We start from the raw sequence: 24,101 nt of genomic DNA on the forward strand, positions 1-24,101 counted from the left end.
ATTGCTAGAAAGTGTGCACAAGACAGAAAAGGATCGTTTCTCTGACCTCTTTGGCTGCACATGCAACCACCCTCCACATTATGTCGAAACGTACTGACCACATCTTGCTCTGGAAGAGGTCAGAAAAAAACGATGTCCTGCTTCTGTTCAAAATAAAACCATGAAACAATTCAGAGTTAGCAATATCATTTAATCTTTCCCCCTCAGCTTAGAATCACTGTTGTACATAAGTTACATTTTGTTTTTCTCAATTTCACAGGTTCATTTCATTTTTTTTTCCTCTTCAAACTTCCAGTTTGACCTCCCTCTCGTATCAAACAAAAAAAACAAAAGAAAAAAAAAAGCAGATTGTATTATACAAAAATGCAAACCAATTTTCACACAGTGAATTCTCTTACAAAGTCATAAAATGGCGTAATAATGGCTACATCCACATTGGAGGAAGATAATTCTAGACATTCCTTAATGGAGTATAATATACATATAAAAACTTCTTTTTTCTTGCTGAAATCAAACCTGTACCTTAATTTAAGAGATATTTTACAAGGGAGTAATTATATAAAAAAGCCATTTGCGAATTTCCCCAGAAAGTCAGGGAATAAAATGTGAGCCTCAAACAGCAGTAACAGAGTTCAGTGGTCAAGGGTGGGAGTCGAGGGGTTAACTGGTTATGTAAACGAGGGCTAGAGGCAGCAGTTCCACTCAGAAACAAAAAACACACAGGAGATTGAAATTAACATTTTTGCTACTTAATATATAGTAAACCACCCCATAAGTCATCGTGTGTAAGTTCTGCTAAGCTAAAGGCATTTTAGGGCTCATCCAGACTTGCACAGACGCATCAGGTAGAATCAGCTTTGTGATAAGATTTGGTTGACTTGCACTGAAGAGAGAATGATAAACACCATATTGAATTAACACCATTAAACGTTGCCAATTTGTAGCCGAAACTGCTTTTCCTCTTTTCTTTAAAGTCAATCTTCTTCTTATGGTTTACAACAGTCGATTAAAGCTTGGTTGCTAAATTTGTGTGAATAGATGTCAAAGAGGAGCAAAAACTAGTGCGTGACTGTCCCTCGAATACTCTTGTATCTCACTCGCTGTTGACTACACATCAGGTCCGATGATGCGTTCAAGACAGTAAGACTTGCGGGTCAGTGTGAATTACTCGACTATTGCAGAAACAAACAAAAAGAGAAAGAAAAAGAAAAAACTACAAACCCAGCTAGATCGACAACATTTCCATAGAAAAAAAACATAAAATTACACATTTTGTTTCAAACCATAAGAGATTTGGGTTATTGCATTGCTGCCTATTTTGTATACATTTTCCAAAAGGGGGTGGAGGGTGGGGGGCCGGGGGCTCCTAGAGTCTATCAATGTGACTCTAAATCATGCCAATTCAGTGTTAGTAATTTCTGAGGTCATCTCATGCTCCTAAAGCAGACAAGGTAAAGGAGCACTGCAAGAGGATTTAAGGCCAACCTTTCATTGGAGACTTCCTGAACATCCTTGGGGGGTGGGGGGGTGGGGAAAAACCCCAACACTTTTCTAATACCTCAACACTATCACCCAGTACAGCACACTTTGAGGGGAGGAAGAAAAAAAAAACTTAGTCAGGGTACATTTTCTACAATACAATCTAGCACACACAAAACTTCTCCATAAATTTTCCAAAGTTACAGAATTTTTGTCTTCTTTGGAAGCATAGTCTATAAAGAACATCTTTGTTTGAACACAAACGATTAAGTGAACACACATCAATGCGCACAGAAGTCCTTCGTCTGGGAAAGGATAAAGTCTGTGTTGGCAACCAGTGGACAGAAAACAAATCAAACAACAAAAGAAAAAAAAAAAAAAACATTTTGCTGATTCTAAGTAGAGATCATTTAATATAAATGCTGAGCGAGTAGAATAAGAGGTGGCACGTTAATAGTGCTTTAGTATATTAATGTATGTATACATACTTATATGTATAAGTGAGCTGTGTACCTAAACAATAAATGTAGCAAGAAAAACCAGAGGCTTTGAAGTGTGGTAGGAAAAACTGAAAAAAAAGAAAGAAAATCCCAAACATCCGCTATCAAGGCGCTAACAAATTGGAAGAGATGCCCGTCAAGCAACCCAGATGACGATGACAGACACAAAATCATTTGTGTCTCCATTTTAATTGGCTCGTCAGTTATCAGGGATTTGTCAAACTCTGTCAGTTTCTCAGTACCCCTCGTCCGACAACAACAGAGGCTCAACTTTCAACTGAAACGACTTGACCCCAGGCGTCTCCTCTATCCTTCAACCGTTCAAGCACAAGGGCTCACTGGCTCTCGGCAGAGCTGTAAACCTGTTGTCAATCATGCTAATTGTTTACAGAAGGCAAAGAGCTCCGTGTCGAGCGTCGGCAGTAAACAATTCACATGATGGAGAAAGAGCAACGATAGCGGTTTAATGGTGGTGGTGATGACAGCGAGTCAGCGAGAGAATGTGACAAGTTGAACAGACGATTGTGCTACTCACCGGTTAGGTGCTTAAATGGACTTAACATAGCTGAAAAGGAGACTTTGTTTACACTACAATAAACAAGAACTATTATCCGTTATTCTCAGCTGTAAACATGATTTCAAATGTACTAAAAACACTACGACTGTCAGTTACATTTGTGAGTGCAAATGATAAAGTCTGGGTTTTTTTTTTTTAGCTCTGGGTGTCTTCACTAGGTAAGCGTCACTCCCCCCAAAATCGTAACAACGTAAAGCATGAAAAAATTAAACAAAATTCAACAAAAAGACACAAGGGAAGGCAACTTCATAGAAGTTAGGAGAACAAATGACAAGATAATCCCAATGGGGAGGCCTTTTGTGTGGCCAGACGAGAGGCTCTGAGGAGGGAAATCATTTATCCATTTACCCTGACGTAAGAAAGTCAAGTTGACACTAGTTCACCTGACTCCTGAAGCAGAAAGATGTACTCTCAAAAAGTCAGATTGTGTGTGTTCACCACAGAATTCCCCTCTACACCCCCCCCAAAAAACAAACAAAATAAAAAACGAATTTTGCGCATACCGTGAAAAATGCCACAACATAAATCTACAAAAGGCTGATTGCAGCCCTTTGGGAGCACAGGCGAAAGGCATCGTAACCAAACCACGTCAGGTCACATCATAACCAAGAGAAGCACTAGTAGATTCCCTTATAGAAAACTTGTGGAAAGCTCCTTATCAAAAAGACTTGTTGCAATCTTTAAAACAGAATGCCTCAGTTTAAGTATAGAATACACTGCTTTCAAGTATGAAACAGACATTTGATGAGTTCATAACATGCACAAAAAAAAAAAAAAAATCATACTTCACGTGGCAGGTGAGAAAGTGCATGCGGTGCAAAAGTGGAGTCTAAAACACCTTGCATCTCCATTTTGGCTGAATACTGGTGGAACATTGTGCTGCGTTTCCCTCCTCAGACCATCTAGATCTGGGCAACCACTTTTTTTTTTTTTTTTTTACGATTCTGGGGGCGAGTACCCAGTGACACACCTCTGCTGTTTCCTACAATACTGTTACACATTATGCGATTATAACGAAGAGGTTCCCCAGAGCGGATGTGATGTGATCCTCTGTATCTAACCGTTCATTTACGTGTATGCTAGGACAACTAACGCAAATCTTATATGGGGAGGATAAATGAAATATGTGACCATGTTTTTGTGTTCATTAAGGGTGGAATATGCCTATCCTCTCTGAAAGAAGCTAGAATTACACTGTCAACATCACCACCATGTTCTCTTCCTGGTATATCTATTGTGAGCCTTGTTAATCTATTATCCCAGTACAAAACAAAAAAAGAAAAAAGAAAACACACACAAGAAATGTTATCATATGCCCTGGTTTCCAGGCAAGGAAAGTCATTAAAAAAAGCTCATTCACAGAACAAAAAGAAAGAAAATTCATATCACGGCAGATACTGCTCATCTTCTAAATAGAATGGGTGTATGTGTGCCTGTGCATGCTTTTCAATCGAGCATCTTGGGTGTGTGTGTGTGTTTATGTGTGTGTGTGTATGTATGTGTCTGTGTGTGTAAGTGTGTGCACTGCCTAAGAGCATGAATGGACAACGCCATTCTTCTGCATCTCTGAACCAGTGGCACCTGGATCAGAGCACAGGCTCATCGCAGACGTCTTATTGGTCAGTGACAGCATGGACCCGCCCACTGCACTTTCTTGCAGGCTGCTGGAGCCGTTTGACACCTCTCTGAAAGGAGACAAAGGGACCCATGTGAGAAGTGGGAGGAGGACAGGCTAATAATTGGGATGCATGCACATTCAGGAGATGTGTATTCAGTGTGTGTTGTGCACTCACCCACGAGCCACGAGGGAGATCTCTTCCAGCTGAGTCTTGTGCTCCTGTCCATTCTCTGCAGGTTTCATCTTGTACTGCTGAACATCATGAGCTACTTGGTTTTCCTGTTTTGGAAATGGGAAAAATGGGTCCAGCTAGTGTTACTATAGTGGCTGAATCGACTTCTTTCTCCATTCATGGATAGAGCGCTGCACCCAGCCCACCACTTACCATAGCCATCTCCCGGGTCCTCTTGCCGATCTCTCTCTCCACCTGATGGAGCTCCAGGCTTAGCTGTTCGCTGGAGACAGCTGCTGCACTTGCTCCCCCTGCTGGCCACTTGGGCTGTTGTTGCTGTTGGGCAGCTGCTGCTGTTTGGCCCTGGCTGGACTGCACAGACTGACCTGCCATTGCACTGGCCTCCCTCTGCAACAGTAAAGAGTTACTGGCAGCCTGTAATAGTGAAACAGGAAGTGAAGGGCATGAGTTTGCAATTTAAAAAATTATGGCAATAACCAGATGAAATGCAGCATAAAAAAGAGAAAACACGTTTTTTGGGGGGCAATGGATGCTTTCGTTATCAATGGTATTCCGGCATGACTGCCAACTGTTGAAAGGATAGCAACACTATAATTGCATAAAATATAAAGTCATTTTCTCTGGACTTTTTAAAACTTTTGAAAATGCAGACTTTATCCAGTCATTTTCTGTACTTTCTTCATAGCTCTTGCTGTTTCTTGTGAGAAAATACACACCTCCATGCTGTGCATCTGGGTCTGCTGGTTGATCTGCTGGTTGACCTGCTGCAGCTCGATTTTTAACTGTTCTCTATCTGGGGCTGCCATAGGTAGGCTGTGAGGATGACATAGGATAAGACATGTTTTTAAGTTTAAATTTCATACATGTATCTGTGTTATATTCCTGTGAGCATGTAAGCAAAATAAAAATACCACAGAAAAAACAATAGCGGGCCTCACCGCTCACTGAAGTGTCCCTGAGAGGAGGTGGCAGTCTGGTGGGAGGGGTATGAACTTCCACCCCATCCTCCACGGCTTCCATATGTGTATTCTGCTGGAGGCAAGGGGGTAAAAAATGGCTGTCAGAAATGTTTTCATGACAAACTGACACATACAGAGTTGGACAGGTAGGTGTGATCAGTGTGGACGGAACTGAAACGGAATTTGTCAATATCAACAGTTTACAAGTTTTATCACAAAAATCACATGGTACAACGGTATAGTTATGAATTGAACTCAGAAAAAAGACGTATGAAACTTTTAGAGAGTTCATGGGGAATACAATGAATTATCGCCCATCCCCAGTAAGCAGTATCCTACTCTACCTGAGTATATAGTTAGGAATGCAGCAAGACAAATGCCTCCGAGTCAGCTGAATTCCAGAAATTATATGGGGATTAGAGTACTGCACAGGCCGCATATTTCTGTCCAAACTAGACCCAAGCCAGAGAGTAGTAACCGATCAACGACCCAAGCCTGACACCGAAGCACTGAGTTAATGTTTCCCTCTCACACTATTGGAATCCTTAAACGACCATCAAAGGGATTGTTTCATAAAGGCTAAAGGTTACACAAGCACCTCGTGCCTCAATGTTGTGTCATAAAGAGTTTGAATGTTTGTTACAACTTTTGTGAGTATGATGCAGAACTATCCCAGCCACAAAAGGAGAACAAAACAACAGTGAATTGCTGGAACAGCAATAAGGTATAAACTTGTATTCTCTACTCTCCAAATTTCATATCAACAAATTATGACTTAGCTCTTGCTATGTTTGCCAACAGGCATCAGTGTTTATAAACTGCAGCTTTGAAAAAAAAAATCACCACATTGCATGTGAACAAACATTGATTGTTTTCCTACCTGGCATGGCCATATGTTTAGAGTTTGGGTTCTGGGGAGTGGAGGCCATGGCCTGCACAGGGCCGGTGGTCTGGTAGCCAGTCTTTGAGGTGCGGGAGATGGCACCAAAACGTGATACAGTGGGCTGGGGGCCAAATGGGATAATAGGGTCATCGTCCTTGACTTCTGCACCCCTCCGAGGAGCCTCCAGCGATGGTTCCCTCAGACCCTTAGCCTCCACGTTCTGACAGGAAGGGGTAAAGAGAGAAGAAGTTATGGTGTGAAGATGAACAAAAACACATTTGTCGGGTCTGGTTGAATAATCATGGAAAAAAGGAAGATAAAATAGCGCAATAGCTTCCACATTACCAGCTACTACCTTGATCACTAAATGTATGCCTCAATGCTCTGTCCCCCCCCCACCCCCCCACCCCACCCCCATAGAATCACAGTACATACAAGAATCTTACATTTTCCCACCCCTTCTACCAACTAACATCACTAAGTTATCCATCTGAACTCACCATCATCTCCATGGCACCAGGAGCCATAACATCTTTGGGTTTGGCGTCCTTTGAGCCAATGTAGGAGCCAATAGTTTCACAAGACCAGGGGGAGTATTGCCCTGTGTAGTCGGGCTCTCTGCATTTCCCCATGTTTTTGGGGTTCTCCTCAACGTACTGCAGACACAACATATTCAGAGAGGAAGTGCTGTCATTAATACTTAGTTCCATTCACAGTTGATACTTATTTTTAAAGGTGCCATATGTAAGAATGTGGCCAAAAACGGTTACAGTCAAATTCAAAACACAGCGATCTTGTTTTTTCTCCCAGCCGTAGCGGCAGCTCAGTGAAAGCAGACCGGAGGCTGAAATGCCACTGACGCCGCCGTGACTGGGAGAGAGGGCTAGGTGGCGCAACATGCCAACACGTAAATTCAAAACATAAACATGATTTGCAGTCTGCAAAAAAAGATTTTTAATGCGAATACTCTGGCTGTACTATTGTTGTTGGTGAGTTCATCATGTTATATGAACATTATTCCTGAGTCTCTGTGACATATTAGAAGGATTTTACGGCCAGTTGCTTTAGATTTCTTACATACTGTACCTTTAACCATTATACCACACCATGTTACATGTACATCTGTCAGATCTGAATTAGTCTCAAAGATAATGTGAAATCCACTCTGTACTGACCTCAGGAGAGTAGTCGCTGGGGAAGGGATGGGAAAGAGTCGGGGAAACAGCGAACGGTGGAGGGGAGATGACCTTCCTTTCCTCCAACTGGGATAACAGCTCCAGACGACGTTGGTGCAGATAGTCCAGGCTGGGCTGTGGACCACTGTAAGGCCCCTATGACACAAACAGACACAAACACACAGAAATATTGATGCTGCTGCTGAACTACTGATCGTTATCTTCGTGTTTTGAAACCAGCTACGACAAAACTAGTCAAAACGAAAGTGATCTAGATGAAATTCTCAAATCTCAACTCTCACTCACCCTGATGTAAGCCCTCATGGGTGGAGCCTGGGCACCTTGCTGATAGTAGCCATCTGGTGGGTATCTATCCCGGGCACTGGGCTCCTGGTGGTACAGCGAGTTGCCCTGTCCTGCTGATGGTGGAGGGACGTCCAGAGGCGCGGGACTCATCCTGACCAGGTTGTCTCTCTGAGATGGATAAGGCTGTGGGGGAGGGGGTGGACCGCTGTAGTTTCCGTGGCGACCCCGGTCATAGTGTGGAGGGTGGGGGTAAGAGAAGGTGGGTGCGGAGTGAGGGGCCTGGTAAGAGCGCTCTGGAGGGCCATAGCCAGGGTAGGGGTCCTGGTAAGGAGGTCCTGACTCACTGGGGGGAGGGGCATTACGGATGTAATCCCGAGGAACATACTGCGGTGGCTGCTGGTAGGGGTACCCTGAGAAATAAAAGGCGGTCTATTTGCATCACTTTCGTAATTTGATTTACAAGTATTTCCAACGGTCTCACAAATATAAACTTGACTTTTACCTGTGGCATACTGAGGGGAGTCATACTGAGAAGCAGAAGGTGGCGGACGTGTGTCGTAGCACATCTCAGGGAGCTGTGGCTGGGGGTACACTGGAGAACTTCTAGGTACCACAGGCATGTGCTTCACCCCAGAGAGGTGGTCACCTTGCATCCGTGGGTGGGTCATGGTATGAGGTGGCAGAGGCATACCAGGTTTGGGCATAGTGTCCATGCTACAGGAATGGATATTTAGGATTCATGACTATAATGTTCCAAAATTTCTAAGACAAAAAAAATCTTCCAGGCCATTTTATTCAGAAATTTGAACTAAGACAAAATACACAGCAATAAGTTGATGAATGGTCTTTAGTTGCTAACAAAATTAACATAGTAGAGTCCGAATACTCACACATCAGGTGGTGAACCTGGGGCGCTGGGACTCCCTCCGTCCATCTTGACAGGTTTACGCAATAGCTCATATGGGACTGCGTCTGTGCCACGAGCAATAAGCTGGGGCAAAGATGGTGCGACACTGCCGTTGGGGAGGGGAGAAGGCTTCCGGGTCACTGCTACATCAAGAGGAAGGCCCTCATCTGGCATCAGCCCTCCGGGGCCGGGGAGGCGAGCCGCCAGACGCTTGTTCATTTTACGATACCTGACGAGCATTAAACACAGTATGAAGTGAATAAGAAATGCTGTGGTGCCTCGGGATAAAGCAGAGAAGGAAGTGGCTTCAAACTATGCAATGTAATATTTGATTAAAAAAATATATATAGTTATAGATACTTCATTTTAAATTTTGTAGCACTCACTTCTCCAGTTCTTCCTGAGAGTGCGCAAAGGTGCAACTGGCGCCACGAGGACATCCCCCTTTCTGCTTCATGTCACGACACATGTATGTCTTGTACTTGCTGTGCTGAGGAGGCTATGAAGAGACATGACATGTTAATAAAAAGACACAGCACTCAACTTTTTTTCTGTCATGGTAAAATCCCCTCATTAATGGAAAGTTTACAACTACGGCTGATACTGACAAAATGAATTTTCACTGCATTGTTCACCAAACACCTAAAAATTGATTGATGCGTTACAAAAAGAAAAACATCACATGTTTAACTAGCACCCATGTAAGGGGGGGGGGGGGCACTGTCAATCTAATTCTGTCTCATACTGGACAGATGAACACTGTTCCTATTCTGAGCTTTTTAAAAGTTCAAACAGGAAAAACTAACTTGTTGGGGGTCAGCTCCTTTCTTGCTGTGGTTCTGGATGAAGTCTACCAGGCCATGCACCACTGTCTTCACTGCTACCAGCCCCTTCTCAAGTTGCTCCCATGTAGGAGGGGGGGCATCTGGGAAAACAAACAGAGATAAGGTGAAAATCAATTTCATCAATTGAACTGCAAACAATCAAGCAAACTGGTAGGTAATCTACTCATCTACAAAAAGAGTTTACCGCTAAGAATATTTCCAATTTTTCCTATTATGCAATCCTATGAAGATTAATATGTTGACGGACTATTGATGTTTGCAGGCAGGGTGTGATTTGTGGGGGAAAAAAATCTTGTTTCTTACCAGGACTGGGATCAATGTTGGCCAGTAGTTCCAAGTGGGGCCGCAGCCTGTTGAGGTTGGCTGGGTCACCGGTCCTCTGCAGCGCAATTGTCAGTTCCTGAACGCTCTGAGCAAAAGATGCCGGGGTCTGCAGCTAAACCACGGACACAAAGATTGACATTAATGTTAATGGCTGCCAGGCTCCATATACATCTCATGCCACAGCATGCTTTGATACATATAGTAGCAGAATTCATAAAGCATTCTTTGTGGATGAGAAAACAAATGAGAGTGAGAATACCAAAACAAACATTTGCTTTTGTTACCTTATCAATGATCGACTGCATGTGTGACTTGTGAGACTGATCTCCATATAACAGAGAAGACCACTGGTCAGGTGCGATGCGCAGCCCTCCCTCCATGGCAATCTGAACAATCTGAGAGTCGTGCTCGCGCCGCAGAGCCTCGTAAGTACGAAACTCCTCTTTCAGCTGCATCAGGGATGAATCTTCATCACGTTTGGTCACCTGGTTAGACACAGGAGAAGTTGTTAGTTGATTTTATTCCCTCTGTTAGCATCCACTACAGGCATTTATTTTTCATTTTTAATGTTTTATACTGATAACAGTGTTGAATTAATAATGATTTTAGCAAAACAACATTTCTCACAGAACTTTAATGAAATTTCTGTTGGTTCCCAGCCAGAGACATACCTTGAAGCAGGAGGCCCTGTAGAGGAGCTGCACCACATGACCTATACTAGTCTTAGAGGCCTGCGGGAAGCGTGGTTCAAGCCTCTGGACTACAAAGAGTACTAACACCTTCCTGGAAAGAGCAGAACCATCCTCTAGAGCAAGAAGAACCAATTTTAGAGCTTCCTCCTGCATGGCTGGGGGAGAAGAAAAAAAAACACAAACATAAAAATCACAAGGAACAGTTGGCATTTCCTGAGGACATATGGACTGTTTCCATGCTGGTTTCATTTTGCAGGTCATGGAAACCATTTTTTACCTGGGCCGAGAAACTGACATCCTCGTGCACGGACAGCAGCCCACAGATTGGAGGAGAGCTGCTGTGGATTCTGGTGCTGCAAGATGAGCTCGGTGACGGTTCGCTCGCCCAGAGAGCGGGCGGCTCTCATGGCTCGAACGCGGCCCTCCTCCTCCACCAGCTGACAGTGGACCAGAGTTACCAGTTTCCTCTGCATAGGTCGGCTCAGAATGCTCTGGGCCGTGCTGCTCAGACCCACACCTGGTGTGAAATTAGACAGGGCCATGTGTGAACCAAGGGTATAAACACAAAAACATATCCTTAAATTCTTACACACCAGTATACCACACTCATCAATGTGGAAAGGTTAATCATCAGAGGCATCCTCCCAGTATAAAGCAGTACTACAATTAAACCACAAAGTAAAGTCTTGATAAAACTGAATGAATACCTCACAGCGTTTGGATCAGGCAACAATATGTTTTTGTAGTTAAAGTTATGCTTTAAAACTATCATTATTTAAATGCTTACAATATAAATTGTTGTTACTAACTTTCAATGCTTCATCAACCGTTCAATTCTTCACAATCTACACCACAGAATCAATCAAGCAATAATATTTAATTGTTAATCATTAATCTGATCACTGATAAAGAGGATGGTTTACAACGTGAACATCTAATGTCCATACTACATTTTACATACTGTCTGGTACCACCACAAACAATTACAAACGCATGTCTTTACTGCTGTATATAAAAGGGTGTGGTAATATCACACTAGTCAAATGCATTTCCCCTAAGAATAAAGGGTTCCTTATTGTTATTTTGTTGATTTACTTCTGGGTTGACCCCATGTGTCACTCTCTAAACATCCATAAATCAAAACTTGCCTTGAAATATCACACTTCTGCTTTTCTATTTTTAAACTAGGTTACATGATAAATAGATACAGTAAATGATTTGAACATTAGCCACAGGATTCTTAACTTTAGAAGTCCTCTTTTGGTTTGCAGAGCTATCCTCTGTTAATCCTACATATTACAATGTCACAAATAACATCAGTAATTACATTAGTAGTATTATACAATTCTAATACTAGTTCATTCAGGTTCTGGTTAAAGGCAGCATCAAATACTGACACACCTGACGTATCCTTAAGTGTAATTTACAAGGTCCTTAGGATGTGTTGAATTGAACAAAGATTACAAGAAAAGTCAATTTAACAATATGTGACATGACATTCATAACTATGTAAAGTGGAAATTTCCAGGCAGCTCAAAGTTCATGAGGTGTAACATGTACTGTTCTTAAAAAATCTAGGTCCAATTGTAACTCTGATTACTTTAACTGTTTCTTGGTCTTTCATTTTCCCTGCATGACATTAACATGCAGAAAACAAATTCTCATATGGTAAAACAAAAAAGGAACAAGTCATGTCATTACCAGTCACCTATCAACGGTGCTTTAACCCCTTAAACCACTTGACCATTAAGATTATTGTTTACTTGCAGACTTCCCATACTGAAAACAATCTCCAGAACTGAATTCGAAAGGTTGCAAGAGTGTCAATAGGTCATGTAAAAGTAAGAACAGACAATTAGGGTAATGTGCATGCATTTGTTTGATAAGTACCTCGGGTGTTGCTGAGGGGCTTGAGGTAGAGGGCCAGCTCCTCCACACACTGCCTGGCCTCCTCATAATGTTGCGAGTCTTCTGGACTGGTAATCAAGGCAACTGGCTGAGCCTTAGGAACCTGCAGCAGAACACAATGGAGAAAACAATTAGGACAATCCACACCTTTAGTATAATTACGCCTCAGCAATGTTTTATAGCATGTATTAGAACACACCTCACTCTCGATTTTTTTATACTCCTCTTTAACATGCCATGTAGCTAACCCATGTTGGCATAAGGTATTTATATAGAAATCAATTATCTTAAGAGAGCTATTTGGTGACGTTACAGAGATGCATTCTAGAGTATGCTCCACTAATTACTTTGTTTTCCCTGGGCCATACTTACACTTCTCTCAGAGCCAGAAAAAAATGACAAAAAATGAAAATGACTTATGGCTTGTTCAACTGCACCAATCCTTGTTGGCAATCTTAATAAATACCATTTTAAATATCTAAACTATAACAAAAGGCATCCACACTTTTGATTCAGTTTGCAGTGATCAAAACATGGTACAGAACTATAACAAAAACTTCCCTTTCTGTCAGGGAGTATTAATCTGAATGGACATTGCTAACCTGTATAAGCATAAATATGCAAAGCAGCCTGCTGAGAGATGAGTCTTCAGGATCCAGACTACATCAGATACAAAACTGAGTCATAGTTGTGTGACTCCACTGTGTTTTCTATCATAGTACAGGATATACCTGGAAACTTCGCCATCACAGCCAAAAGACCATTAACTGTGCCTCACCCTCTTGGTCAAACACTGACTCAGAGAGATATGGTTTTACTGACTGCTCTCAGTAAACCAATAGAATTAAAGTTATTGCTCAATGACTGGAGCGTGACTCATAAAAGGAATCTCCAAGCTATGTGCAAATCATGTAATGGCCCGTGTACAACGCTGTAATACAGCTCATGGACGGTTATTACAGAAAACATTATACCGTCAAGGTCGGAAGTGTATCTTGAAAGTTCCACTGCGCAAAACACAAAACACATCCCTACACTATTATCTGTAACGATTAGCTGGCATCAACAATAGCTCTGCATTAGTGTTGCTGTCAACTTAGATCTCTGTTATAAACTGGCAAGCATAATTCAAAATACACAGACACACACGGTCTTACCTGGCCTCCCACCAGCTGCAACAGGGCCGTGTTGACAGGTAGCTGCTCGATGTCTGTGCTGATGGCTGTCTGGTCAAAGGGACAGGCCTTACGGTGCAACTTGTTCAGGCACATCTTGCAGACCGTGTGTCCACAGCCCAAACTGATGGGCCTGCGAACAGTCTCCTCAAATGTCTGTGTGCAGATTGGGCACAGCAGGAACTCTGTCCATTGTGGTGCTTGCACTGGCATGGTTATATATTGATGGGATGAGTGTGTGTAAATATATGTAACTTTTACACAGAGAAAAAATATATAATAATAATAATAATAATATATATATATGGAAGATTCCACTGGAATCAAGATTTTTTTCTTCCGAACTCAATCGTTCTTAAATGTCCTCACACATTGTGGATTTTGGATCACATCGCGTGATGAATACTGTAAAAGAGAGGAAAAAAAGAAAGAAAAAAGACAACGTTAGTTCAATTTGTGCAATCCACATTCTCCAATTTGCATGTAAGTCAACTTGCACCTTTATATTCCTATTTATCTTATATCGCTCTCTGTGCATTAACAAAACATGGGAATGTTTGGTACAAAAGCATCTGTAGTTACGGAATATATTACAAGCAGTAAGGTTGCAAAGTAGGTTTCTCGAGGAACTGCTAATACCGGGGGGAAAAAATTAACATTTCTAATTTTAAGCCTATTTGGCTTCGACTATCTACCGGTATGCGTTCGTCAACCGTGACACTTAAACAAATTAAAAACAAATCAGATGTGACACAGCACATAATTCGACAATACAGATGAAATAAGCGACGGAAAAGAATCAAAACAATTGCTGTATGGCCTACTTACAAGACCTGGTTAACACTATGACTATGGACAAAGGGTCTTGAAGAGGCTAACAACCAAGTCTCTGCGCTAACTTGTTGTGAAGCTAACGTTTGCTAATAGGGTTTGCTATCATTATTTTTTTTTACTACAACGCTTAACAAGTAAAATACGACGTTCATTTACGTGAACGTGTTTTCTAATGTGCATGTACTCTCCCGTCGATTAGTTATAAACCCATAATCGATTTAACTACTATGGTCTATGGCTAATTGTAGATAACGTTAGCTTGCCTTTAGCCGAGCTAGGCTAAGGGTGGCTAGTTAGCTATGCTGGCTGGCGAGCAGACGTCATTTGATACAAAAAAAAAAGAAAAGGAAACCGCTAAACAGTCTGAAACCTATCATTTGTGGAGGAAGACGCCATCGTTATTCTGAATAAAAAGCTGTGATAGTGAACTAATTACACCGCCAAAGACAATTTGTTTCCATCTCGCGTATTTTGCTCAAGGAAGCGATAGCCTGAGACGATTCACAGTGACACTGGAAAGTGTAGCCATTTGACTTGCAACAGCAGCGAGATTATGTAACGGCAGCATCCGAAACTACCAAACAACCCAACTGCCTTTATATATTTATCTCCACCGGGGCATAATCAATTCAACGCTGTGTTTATAAGATGCTCATTCTCGTGTTAAAATTGCGTTTTAGTCCTAACTGTGACAGGCAGCTCAGACAAATACTCTTCGTTGGACTGAGCACAGAAGGCTAACAGGCTAAGTAATGAAGACACCGTACTCCTCCCTGTGGCACTGGTTAGCCTGTTAGCCTATCGTGTTAGCAACTACTAACCATAGCTATGCGTCATTAATGTAACTAAAACAAAAAATATGCAACTTCTACCGTCGGTTTCCATCGGGATAAAATACATCATACTACTCACTCATTCCAAAAGACTTGGAAGATTTTCATCCATTTTCAGAAAATTGTTGCGATATTTTCTTGCCATGTCGACTGTGCAGCTTAGCTGCTGCCGAGGTTTGGGGAGGGTGTCAACTCGACAACAGAACAGCCTCGCTAGCCGGTTACAGCTAGCTGGGCAAGTGTGTGTGTGTGTGTGTGTGCGCGTGCCTGTGTGTGTGTCTGTGTGGCGCCATCTACTGACGTTGAACCGCACACACAGCAACAGCACAAAACTGAGCAGCATCTGCCAGAGTCTGATCACATCTGGGGATTGTGACAACTGGTTTGCAGAACATTGTCCCAATTAAGATGTGCACGAGCGTGCGCGCGCGTGTACACCCCCACGTCTATGAAAACAGAAAGAGAGACAGCAGGAGAGAGAGAGAGAGAGAGAGAGAGAGAGAGAGAGAGAGAGAGAGAGAGAGAGAGAGAGAGAGAGAGAGAGAGAGAGAGAGAGAGAGAGAGAGAGAGAGTGATGGGATGAAATGGGATAGAGGGAGGGATCAGCTGTAGCCTACTGACAAATAAGAAACAGTCGCCAGTTGTTTATACGTTGCATTATTTGGCCTATATTCTCTTAAACACATAATCGCCTATTACCTTTATACTGGGAACATCGAAATATTACAGGGATGCCAGCATCCCGGGGATGCCTCCATTCAGGCTGAATATCATTGAGACATTAGAGTGAGTTTTATTTATTTTTCTCTCCTTCTCATTGGCTCGTTACAGTGCGCAGGGAGTCAGTGTGTGGGCTCTGTACTTACGCAACAGGGAGCTTCACTCGAGGCAAGGACGAAATTAAAGCAGGCATTTTTGTATTCCATTTTTGTCTAATCCCACTGATTTCTGAAGGGATTACCGGACCAATCATGATTGAGAGACCGCTGGCTCGGCTGGCAGTGGCTCTGAGGGAGCCGTGCAGACAGTGAGAGGAGGCTGGTCATCAGGTTCTGGAGAAATCTCTGGAGATCTGCGAGATCTTCAGCTACTTGGGGTTTCTTTTCTTTTTTTTCAGCCGGAGGGGAAAGTTGCTCCGTCTTTTTTCGCTTACGCTGCCAGCCGACCTGAGAATGCACGCTGCAATACCAGCACGTTTGCTGCATGTTTTAGTGAGGATGGTAACTTAAATTGAGCCTATAACGCTGTGGCACTAGAATTTATGGCAACTTTTTCACGATGGGCAGCGCTGGAATCCCGTTTTAAAGGACACCGTCTCCTCCAAATAGCCTGTCCTGTCCAGGTAGGATACTTCATTGTCAAACTGAATAACTAAGTCTTGAGTGTAATGTTATGTGAAGTAGGACTTTGTGTTGATTTTATTTGTTCAATTGTCTTTTATTTGTGAAATACTGTGCATATTTACAATTACAATATGCTATAGGATAGGAGTCTGAATTGAATCTCATTCCTCAGGTTGAAGAGTTAATGAGCCATCTTTTTTGTGCATATTTATTGAAGTGGTGACTTATTCATAGAAAAAGTTTCTGGATATTGTTGATTTTTCATGACTAAAAACATAATTGTTTATTCAAGCAGGGGCTCAGTTGCAGGCAGCAGTTGCTTATTCTCATTCTGAAGGATTATCCTGTGCAGTGCAAAGTAATCAGTGGATAAGGCAACGTGACTGAATCCACATTACATATCTCTTCACTTGGCAGATCAGATAGATAGTAGCCGGTAACAAAGATGTAGAACAGATGTGAGAGACATGGTTTTATCTGCATGTACAGGCCTATATAAATAAAACCTGTGTTCTTGTATCTGTAGGATCTGTCTGGATTTCTCTGCGAATGACCAGCCAATGGAGGAAGAGAAGGCGGTTGATAGTGTCCAAGCAAAATCCAGTTCCCCCGTCCCCACTGGGCTTCCCATTAACTGGGGGCTCATCACTGGCCCTGTCCCGGAGCCGGTTTTCCCTGCACCGTCTTTTAGCACCCAACTCCCCCCTCCTCAGAGTTCAGCTGTGCACGCACTGCAGACCAAAGTGAAGACAATCACACAGAGAAGAACAAGAGGGAGAGACAGAGAGAGGGAAAGAGAAAGGTTCGACACGGACGTCCTTGTGAGCAGTCCCACAGGGCAGCTGTCATCTGAGGTCTGTCTCAGACAGAGACCCAGAGCAAAGGGCCCGGTACCTCTGCCTGCTCTCTCTTGGCGGTCAGGCGCTGCAAAGAACTTGAGCAGTAGTGATGAAGAGGAGGAGGTAGAGGTTCAGGTCAGGTTGCAGATCCACAGCCCTCCAGCTGGAGCACGAAGGGAGCGGATCTTCCACGTGGGAGATGAGCCTGAAGAAGAGAAGCCAGAGGAAACTGAAGGCCAGGTCAGTTTTGTGACAGGTCAGTCTTGTGGGCTCAGGGAGGGCACCAGCCTCGAGAGTCTTCTGTCTGATAACTCTAGCAGTAGTAAGGATGACCCATCTCCTCTTCCTCCTCTACCTGTGCTCTCCTGTTCTGCCACCACTTCTGCTCCAACAACAGCACCCTCTTCTTCCTCCACATCTACCACCTCAACCAGACACTGGGCGCCACCCAAAGGCTTCTGGAGAGTGGCACGCCCCGAAACGTTGCTTCTAAATGGCGTTGGCCCTCACAACATCCCCTCAACATTACCTCTGAAGGACTATACTCAGATGGAAGCGGTGGCAGAGCCTCAGAGTAAATCCAAAACAGCCGAGCGGGACGTTGAAGGAGGTGTGGGGGACGATAGCGATGTAACATCAGGATTCAAACACTCTGACAGCGTGCAGCGCTACCTGGACAGGTGTGAGCAGAAAGAGACAGATGCCGATGACCCTGCCAAAGGACTGTGCAGTTCAGACAGCTGGGAGAGCATGTCTTCACAAAGCGGGGTGCCCTCAGCTGATGAGAAGCTGAAGGTGAAGCAGAGGGCTTACGCAAAGTTGAGGGAAAGACAACAAAACAACAGGGACGAGACAGAGCAGAGCGGAGGAGAAAGTGAGATAGAGACAACATCCCAAATGGATAGTAAAGGTAGGTGTCAAGGGAAACAGTGATTGTTTCATAACAAATGTAATATAAAAAGTAGAACATTTGTCTAAATGTTGTAATATATCAGCTTGGAACTAACTAACAGACATGGTCTTGATCTTGATTTTTATTACCTTCGCTGAAGAGGTTATGTTTTCACCTGCGCCTGGATTATGTAAAAAGTGCTGAACTGATTTGCACCTTACTTGGTGGAGGGATGGGGCATGGGTCAGGGAACAGCCCATTACGTTTTTTGTTGAATCTGTGTCATTTACTATGAATTTGAAAATGTTTTCTCTGAATTGTGTTGTTCGGCAGAGGTCTGCACTTTCACTGAATGTCCCTTTAGTTTTCACAATGTTGATGAATGATGATCAGTGCATCCCTACAGGATGAATGAAAACATAACATGTTCTTTTCAGTGACCCAGTCATACTGTCGCAGTTTTTACAACTTGTGCAGTGTATGCCTCTGCAGTGCATCCTGTAAGATGGACACTATTTCAACGTATTGTAAACAGTCTAAAAGCTCAGGTGGTGAGCGGAGGCCAAAGTCATCCTAGTACATTGGCAGTTTTTTTTCCCACAAAAAACTTTTTAAACCTCTTTTAAACATGAACATTTTGTCCACATTGAGATGCTCTCCAGCTGTTGCAGCCCCAGAGTGCTGTACAAGCCCTCGTCATTCATGATGGTCTATAGAAATGTTGTATGTAACCTGGCTGATTCCCAGTGTTGAACAGATGTCAGATGTGCAGATGTGCATGAGGGTGTTTCTATTATTAGCAGACAGAGCGGTGGGGGGGAGTGTCCCTGCTTTTGTATCTCTGTGCGCTAACAGACATCTTTGTGTGCATTTAGGGTGACAGATTGCATAGTTTCCCATGTTTTGTAACTGTAATATCATGTAGGTCGGCTGGGCCTGGGTGTGTCAATACTGCACATAGCACACATAATAATGGTAAATCCATGATAATCAGGTGATTTTCTCCCCCTGTCCCTGGGAAATATGATGTTATCTGCCCCTCAGCGGTTGCATAACCTGTTATGTTGTTTTTATTGACATTAAGAATCAGTCAGGCATAACCTATGAGATTGTCACTGACACTAATGGTATGAGGGTTTATGAAAATCCTTATGATCAAACAAAGAGCCAGTTATTCTAACCCCCCCCCCCCTCCACACGAGGTCACATCACGGCCAAAGGCTCTTTTGGATTTGCACCAGTCAAACATTAAGACACTGTATAAGAACTGGACTGAGGACTATAAGAGACACTGTGATTTTATCTTAAAAAATGAATGAAAACACAGACTGGAGCCACTTCATGTTGGACATCAAACCTTGCAGCAATCTCTAGGGCTTTTTCATCTGAACACTGAATCGTAAAAATTTAACATCCACACTGTCACAGTCGCACCATCTGACATTTTAATTCCAGTCCACCGCATCGGCACATCTGCTAAGATTTGTTCTTTTCCTCTCTGTTTTGTGCCAGTCGCAGGTGCCCATGGGCTTTTGGACAGCTCAGACTCAGTCATTCTTGCTCAGGAACTTGAACCCTATTTGAGGTGAGCAGTGCTATGTTTCCTTCACGTGCTTGGCAGGGGTGGTGACATTCAACTCCTATACACTATTTATATCCTCACCTCATAAATTCCACTCTACAGCTCCACTTATGGGGATTTAGATCCTTTTTTTTCTTCAGTTGAAGGAGCTATAGTGTGGAAACAAGCTGCCTTATGCATGAACAAAACAAACACTGTGGCAGCGGGGTTTATTCATTTTCAAGACAAAAACTACACAAGGCCACCATACTTTAAATAGCTGAAACAAAATAAAGTAATGGATTTTTTTTTTTGCAACCAATCTTCTTCTTCTTATATTTTCTGCATTGAATTTGCCTCAGTTCTTGAATTATTCAGTTGACCCACTCTGCTCAGTTTATCTATAATGGTAACAATACTCTAGAGGCCGTTATTATAACAGAGAACATTATCATCGTCATTAAAAACTGCAGAGTGAAACAGTCGCATAAGATATACCAAAACTGTCTGCTAATTATATCATGTTTGTCAGTGCCAGAATAAAACATTGACACGACAAACCGTAATCTATTGAAACACACTATGTTCTCCTCTCGACACACAGGAGAGAATGAATCACACTCAGTCCATTACAAGGATAATCCACATGGCTGGTGTATCATGCTATCTTTATCACTGGGCCAGGGGATAAAGACAAGTACAGACGATGAAGCACAATGCAGAGCAGCTTAGCAGCTGGGCATAAGGATAGATGGATGGATGACGTTTCTCTCTGCTGCTCACCGCCAGTGCCACGCCCCAGTCTATCTATCTGATATTACATAAGACGGCTTAGGAAGATGCAGCTTGATTCACTCTATGTTAAATCAATCTCTGGGGAATATGATGTTGCTGGATATGTCACAACACGCAATAAGCTTTTGCACTTTTGAAGACTTCCTGAAATATTCAGTTTCATTCAGACAGATGGCAATGTAACCTAGTCTTGTCGTTCATTCAGCTCTATCCATCCCCTTTGCTGCTTTCACCAATCTGAATGATTCATTTCTGTTCTTTCTCTCTTTCTCTTCATCATCAGGTCACTTCTTGTAATCAGTGACGAGCTTCCTCTGAGTCCAAGACATGAGCAAGCCAAACGTCTCCTGGAGCGAGCACGACTCAAGGCTCGCTCCAGTCACATTAAAGGCGATCGCCCCTGCAGACGCTCCCATTCTGATCAGAGAGCCACTGTGTGAGTTGGCTGCAAATGCCTTGCGAGGGCGATGACTCCGTTGGCATGTTCCGCAAGTTAGATGAGCCCGCTTTGTCTATCCTTCCCTTGCACTTGGCTTGCTTTGGCAGAGCTAAGGTTGCGTAACTGAAAATAGGTTAAAGCTTTGGAGTCTGACGGTGCTCTGTAATGGTCGTGAAGTTGTTTGCTCTCATTGTGTTTGTGTAATAGTGTGTGCGTCATGTTCCTGAAATCCCCTTTTATCAACAGGAAGCCTTCACTTAATTTACAAGTGGGAGTATTTGCAATGGCTCCTACATTTGTGACTAAACAACACATCTAGACCGTGTCTTATTTCAATATTGTGTAATCCCTTTCTATTTTATTTATTGTTTTCATTTGTCAAATCTTATCACCTGTTGTTTTGAAAATGGGTCTGTTTCTGAGAAATTACTGATTTAATCTCATATTCTCATCTGACTTTGTTTTGCCCCATTTTCACAACTCCGGAGAGAGCTGAACTCTCTTATTTCTTTCTTTTAAAAATTTGTAATTCACACTCTTCTATATTTTATGCAGGAAGAAGCAGCAAATTGAATCTTCCAGACCAACACCAGAGCAGAAAGCCCCTCAAACCAAAGAAGATCTAACACCTCAAACTGGACCTGGTCCTCTCCTCGTCCCAACTCAAAGAGACACTGTTACAGACGCTCCTGGCGAACAAGGAAGTCGATCGAGACGCTATGGTTGTTCGCCTACGCGGGTACGCTTTGAGGATGAATCAGAGAAAGAAGCAGAGTCTCGGTATTTGGATAGAGTCAGACAGCGTGGCAGGCCTGGAGCCCCCAAATCCAAGAGCAAAGAAAGCAATACAGATTCGAGCAGTAGTGGCTCAGAGCGGAGCAAAAGCCACAGAAGTGTCTCTATGCCTCCCTCACAGAAGCAAGAAGATGCAGTTGTCAGCGGTAAAACAGTGATTAAAGAGATAATAGTGCTGGTGAAGAAATGTGAATCATGTGGCTCAGTAGTCAGGGAACCTCAGCCGGTCTCAGCACCATCAGATTCACAGAACGCTGAGCCACAGCAGCCTGGCAACCCGGAGGACCCACGGGGAAAACTGGTTCCACGCTGGGTGCCTCCGAACAAGCCGGAGGTGAGTACTCGACCGAAAGCTCCTCTAACCGTCACCTTTGCCGGAGCTTATGTGCTTGGAGAAAATAAAGAGAGTAGCACCGGGTGGAAATCATCAGGGTTTGGAAAACTTCGGAGAAGGAGCAGGAAAGGAGAAAGTCGTCTAGAGTCTGGACATGGTCCATACGGTCCATCGTGGGCTCAGCGGCGTAACTCCAATCCCAGGAACAGGGTCAATTTGAGCAGAGCTGTTTCATTCGCCCCCGACAGCCCCGTTGCTCTTGAACCATGTTTGCTGGAGGCGTCTGGTGGACTCAGGGAATCACCACCCCCATCCCTTCCTATAAAATCAGCCCTAAAGTCAAGCTCAAGGAATCGCTCCGCTGCTGGTCAGTCCACAGTCCAGTTCCAGATTACCTCAAATCAGGGAGGAGAAGGTGGGTCTGCAACCCTAATGGACTCTCCAGACACCAGAAGGGAGTCCCCAGTGTCTTTAACCCAAGGGATACCCACTACAAGCAGCCAGGTGCCCTGTATCAGGCCCTCCACTTTGAGGTACTCTCCAGCCCGACTCACCCCAGACCTGCCAGCTGCTGAACTCTGGGATACCACGCCAGATGGGACGGGTGAGTGGTTACTTTGGATGAGAAAAGCTATAGATTAGAGTTTCTGTGTACAGAGATGAGGATATATGTATGTATATTGTTTGGTGGGTGCAATCACGGATTGATAATGTATGTAAGATTTAATATTCTAGAATCAATGGTGGAAAAAGCACTTAGATCCTTTGCTTATGTCGTACTTCTATAGCGTCAAAATATCTTTTTAACAAACACGTCAGACTTGACTTGACACCAATGCAATAAAATATAAGTAAAAATTGTTACATCATGGAACAGTAGAGGTAGTTTTGACAAAAATCTTGACTATACAAAAGTGAGGATATCATAGCTGAAATCTGTTCTGTGAAATTTAAATCATGTTTAAAACCCTGCAGAAAACAACAGAATATCTCTTTGACATGAACTCAGATCATCCCTTTCTACCAGCAGGATTAAGCGGAGACCCTGGTTCTGGTCCTGACTGCCGTCCCGCTCTACGAGGCCTTGGTATGTCTCGGGCCGAGGACCTCAGAGCTGAGCTGCTGAGAGCAGAACATCTGAAAGCCGAGGCCATATGGGAGGAAAACTCTGACGGGTCCAGGTAAGCCAAGATAACAACGCTCTTGTCATAGCTTAGACAATAAATCCCCTGCCCCCACCAGCGCTGTTCCCATAATGACTTGAGCGTGCCAGTGGTAGCAGTTAGGAGATTAAAACCCTGACCCACAGCCCCCAGGATATTACAGTTGAAAATATTATGTCAATATCAAGACAATCCTGCCCTCTTCTGGAAATTACTAGCATTAGCAGTGTGGTAAGACCATTAGTACAATAATCGTCATATCAGTTCTTAAAAAATCCCCATCCAAGTGCTCTTTTGGTTTACTTTGTTATATAATTGTATTTTTATTTGAATCCACCTTACCATCTGCTAAAAAAAAAAATACTACCACTAATGTTTACTTTACAGAAAGATCGATGGACGTCCAAAGCTCTTCCTGCGTCGCTTCTTTTCCTCCATTGGTCTGAACAGTGTGGGTAGACTTGTTAAAGGAGGCCGCTCCAGCAGCATGGAACAGCTCAGCATCCCCACTCCCCCTCGGGCCAGCTCTGCTTCCCCAAGTCCCACACGCAGGCCGCAGCCCACCATCCGCATACAGAGGACCCCCTCACTGCAGACCCTGAACACAGTGAGCAACAGTACAGTTATCATGCATTGTTATGTGCTACTTTCTAAATGTCCTTGTATTCTTGTCCTTGTTTTATTATACCACATCAAATAGACGTGATTTTGTTTACCTAAAGAACTTAAGCC

The 24,101-nt window shown here is 43.3% G+C and overlaps 1 protein-coding gene across 2 annotated transcripts; it reads right to left on the reverse strand.

Annotated features, from left to right (window-relative positions):
* Positions 1-176: 176 nt before the first annotated feature.
* On the reverse strand, positions 177-15,430 carry rc3h1b (ring finger and CCCH-type domains 1b). Of its 2 annotated transcripts, none has more exons than XM_083991788.1 (20): positions 15,288-15,430; positions 13,524-13,946; positions 12,349-12,469; positions 10,736-10,975; positions 10,438-10,613; positions 10,051-10,251; positions 9,746-9,878; positions 9,404-9,522; positions 8,984-9,096; positions 8,581-8,826; positions 8,193-8,404; positions 7,691-8,100; positions 7,385-7,540; positions 6,710-6,865; positions 6,207-6,429; positions 5,306-5,396; positions 5,084-5,180; positions 4,560-4,781; positions 4,350-4,453; positions 177-4,241 (listed from the first exon to the last, which is right to left on the reverse strand). In XM_083991788.1, the coding sequence occupies exons 2-20, from the start codon at positions 13,752-13,754 to the stop codon at positions 4,085-4,087; spliced, it is 3,408 nt and encodes a 1,135-aa protein (XP_083847914.1). In that variant the 5' UTR covers positions 13,755-13,946; positions 15,288-15,430; the 3' UTR covers positions 177-4,084. The 2 variants fall into 2 exon arrangements, with proteins under 2 accessions (XP_083847914.1, XP_083847913.1); XM_083991787.1 differs by having other exon boundaries at positions 5,306-5,399.
* Between the last annotated feature and the right edge of the window lie 8,671 nt (positions 15,431-24,101).

This window comes from Trachurus trachurus (genome assembly GCF_905171665.1).
Source record: "Trachurus trachurus genome assembly, chromosome: 17".
NCBI classification, from domain to species: Eukaryota; Metazoa; Chordata; class Actinopteri; order Carangiformes; family Carangidae; genus Trachurus; species Trachurus trachurus.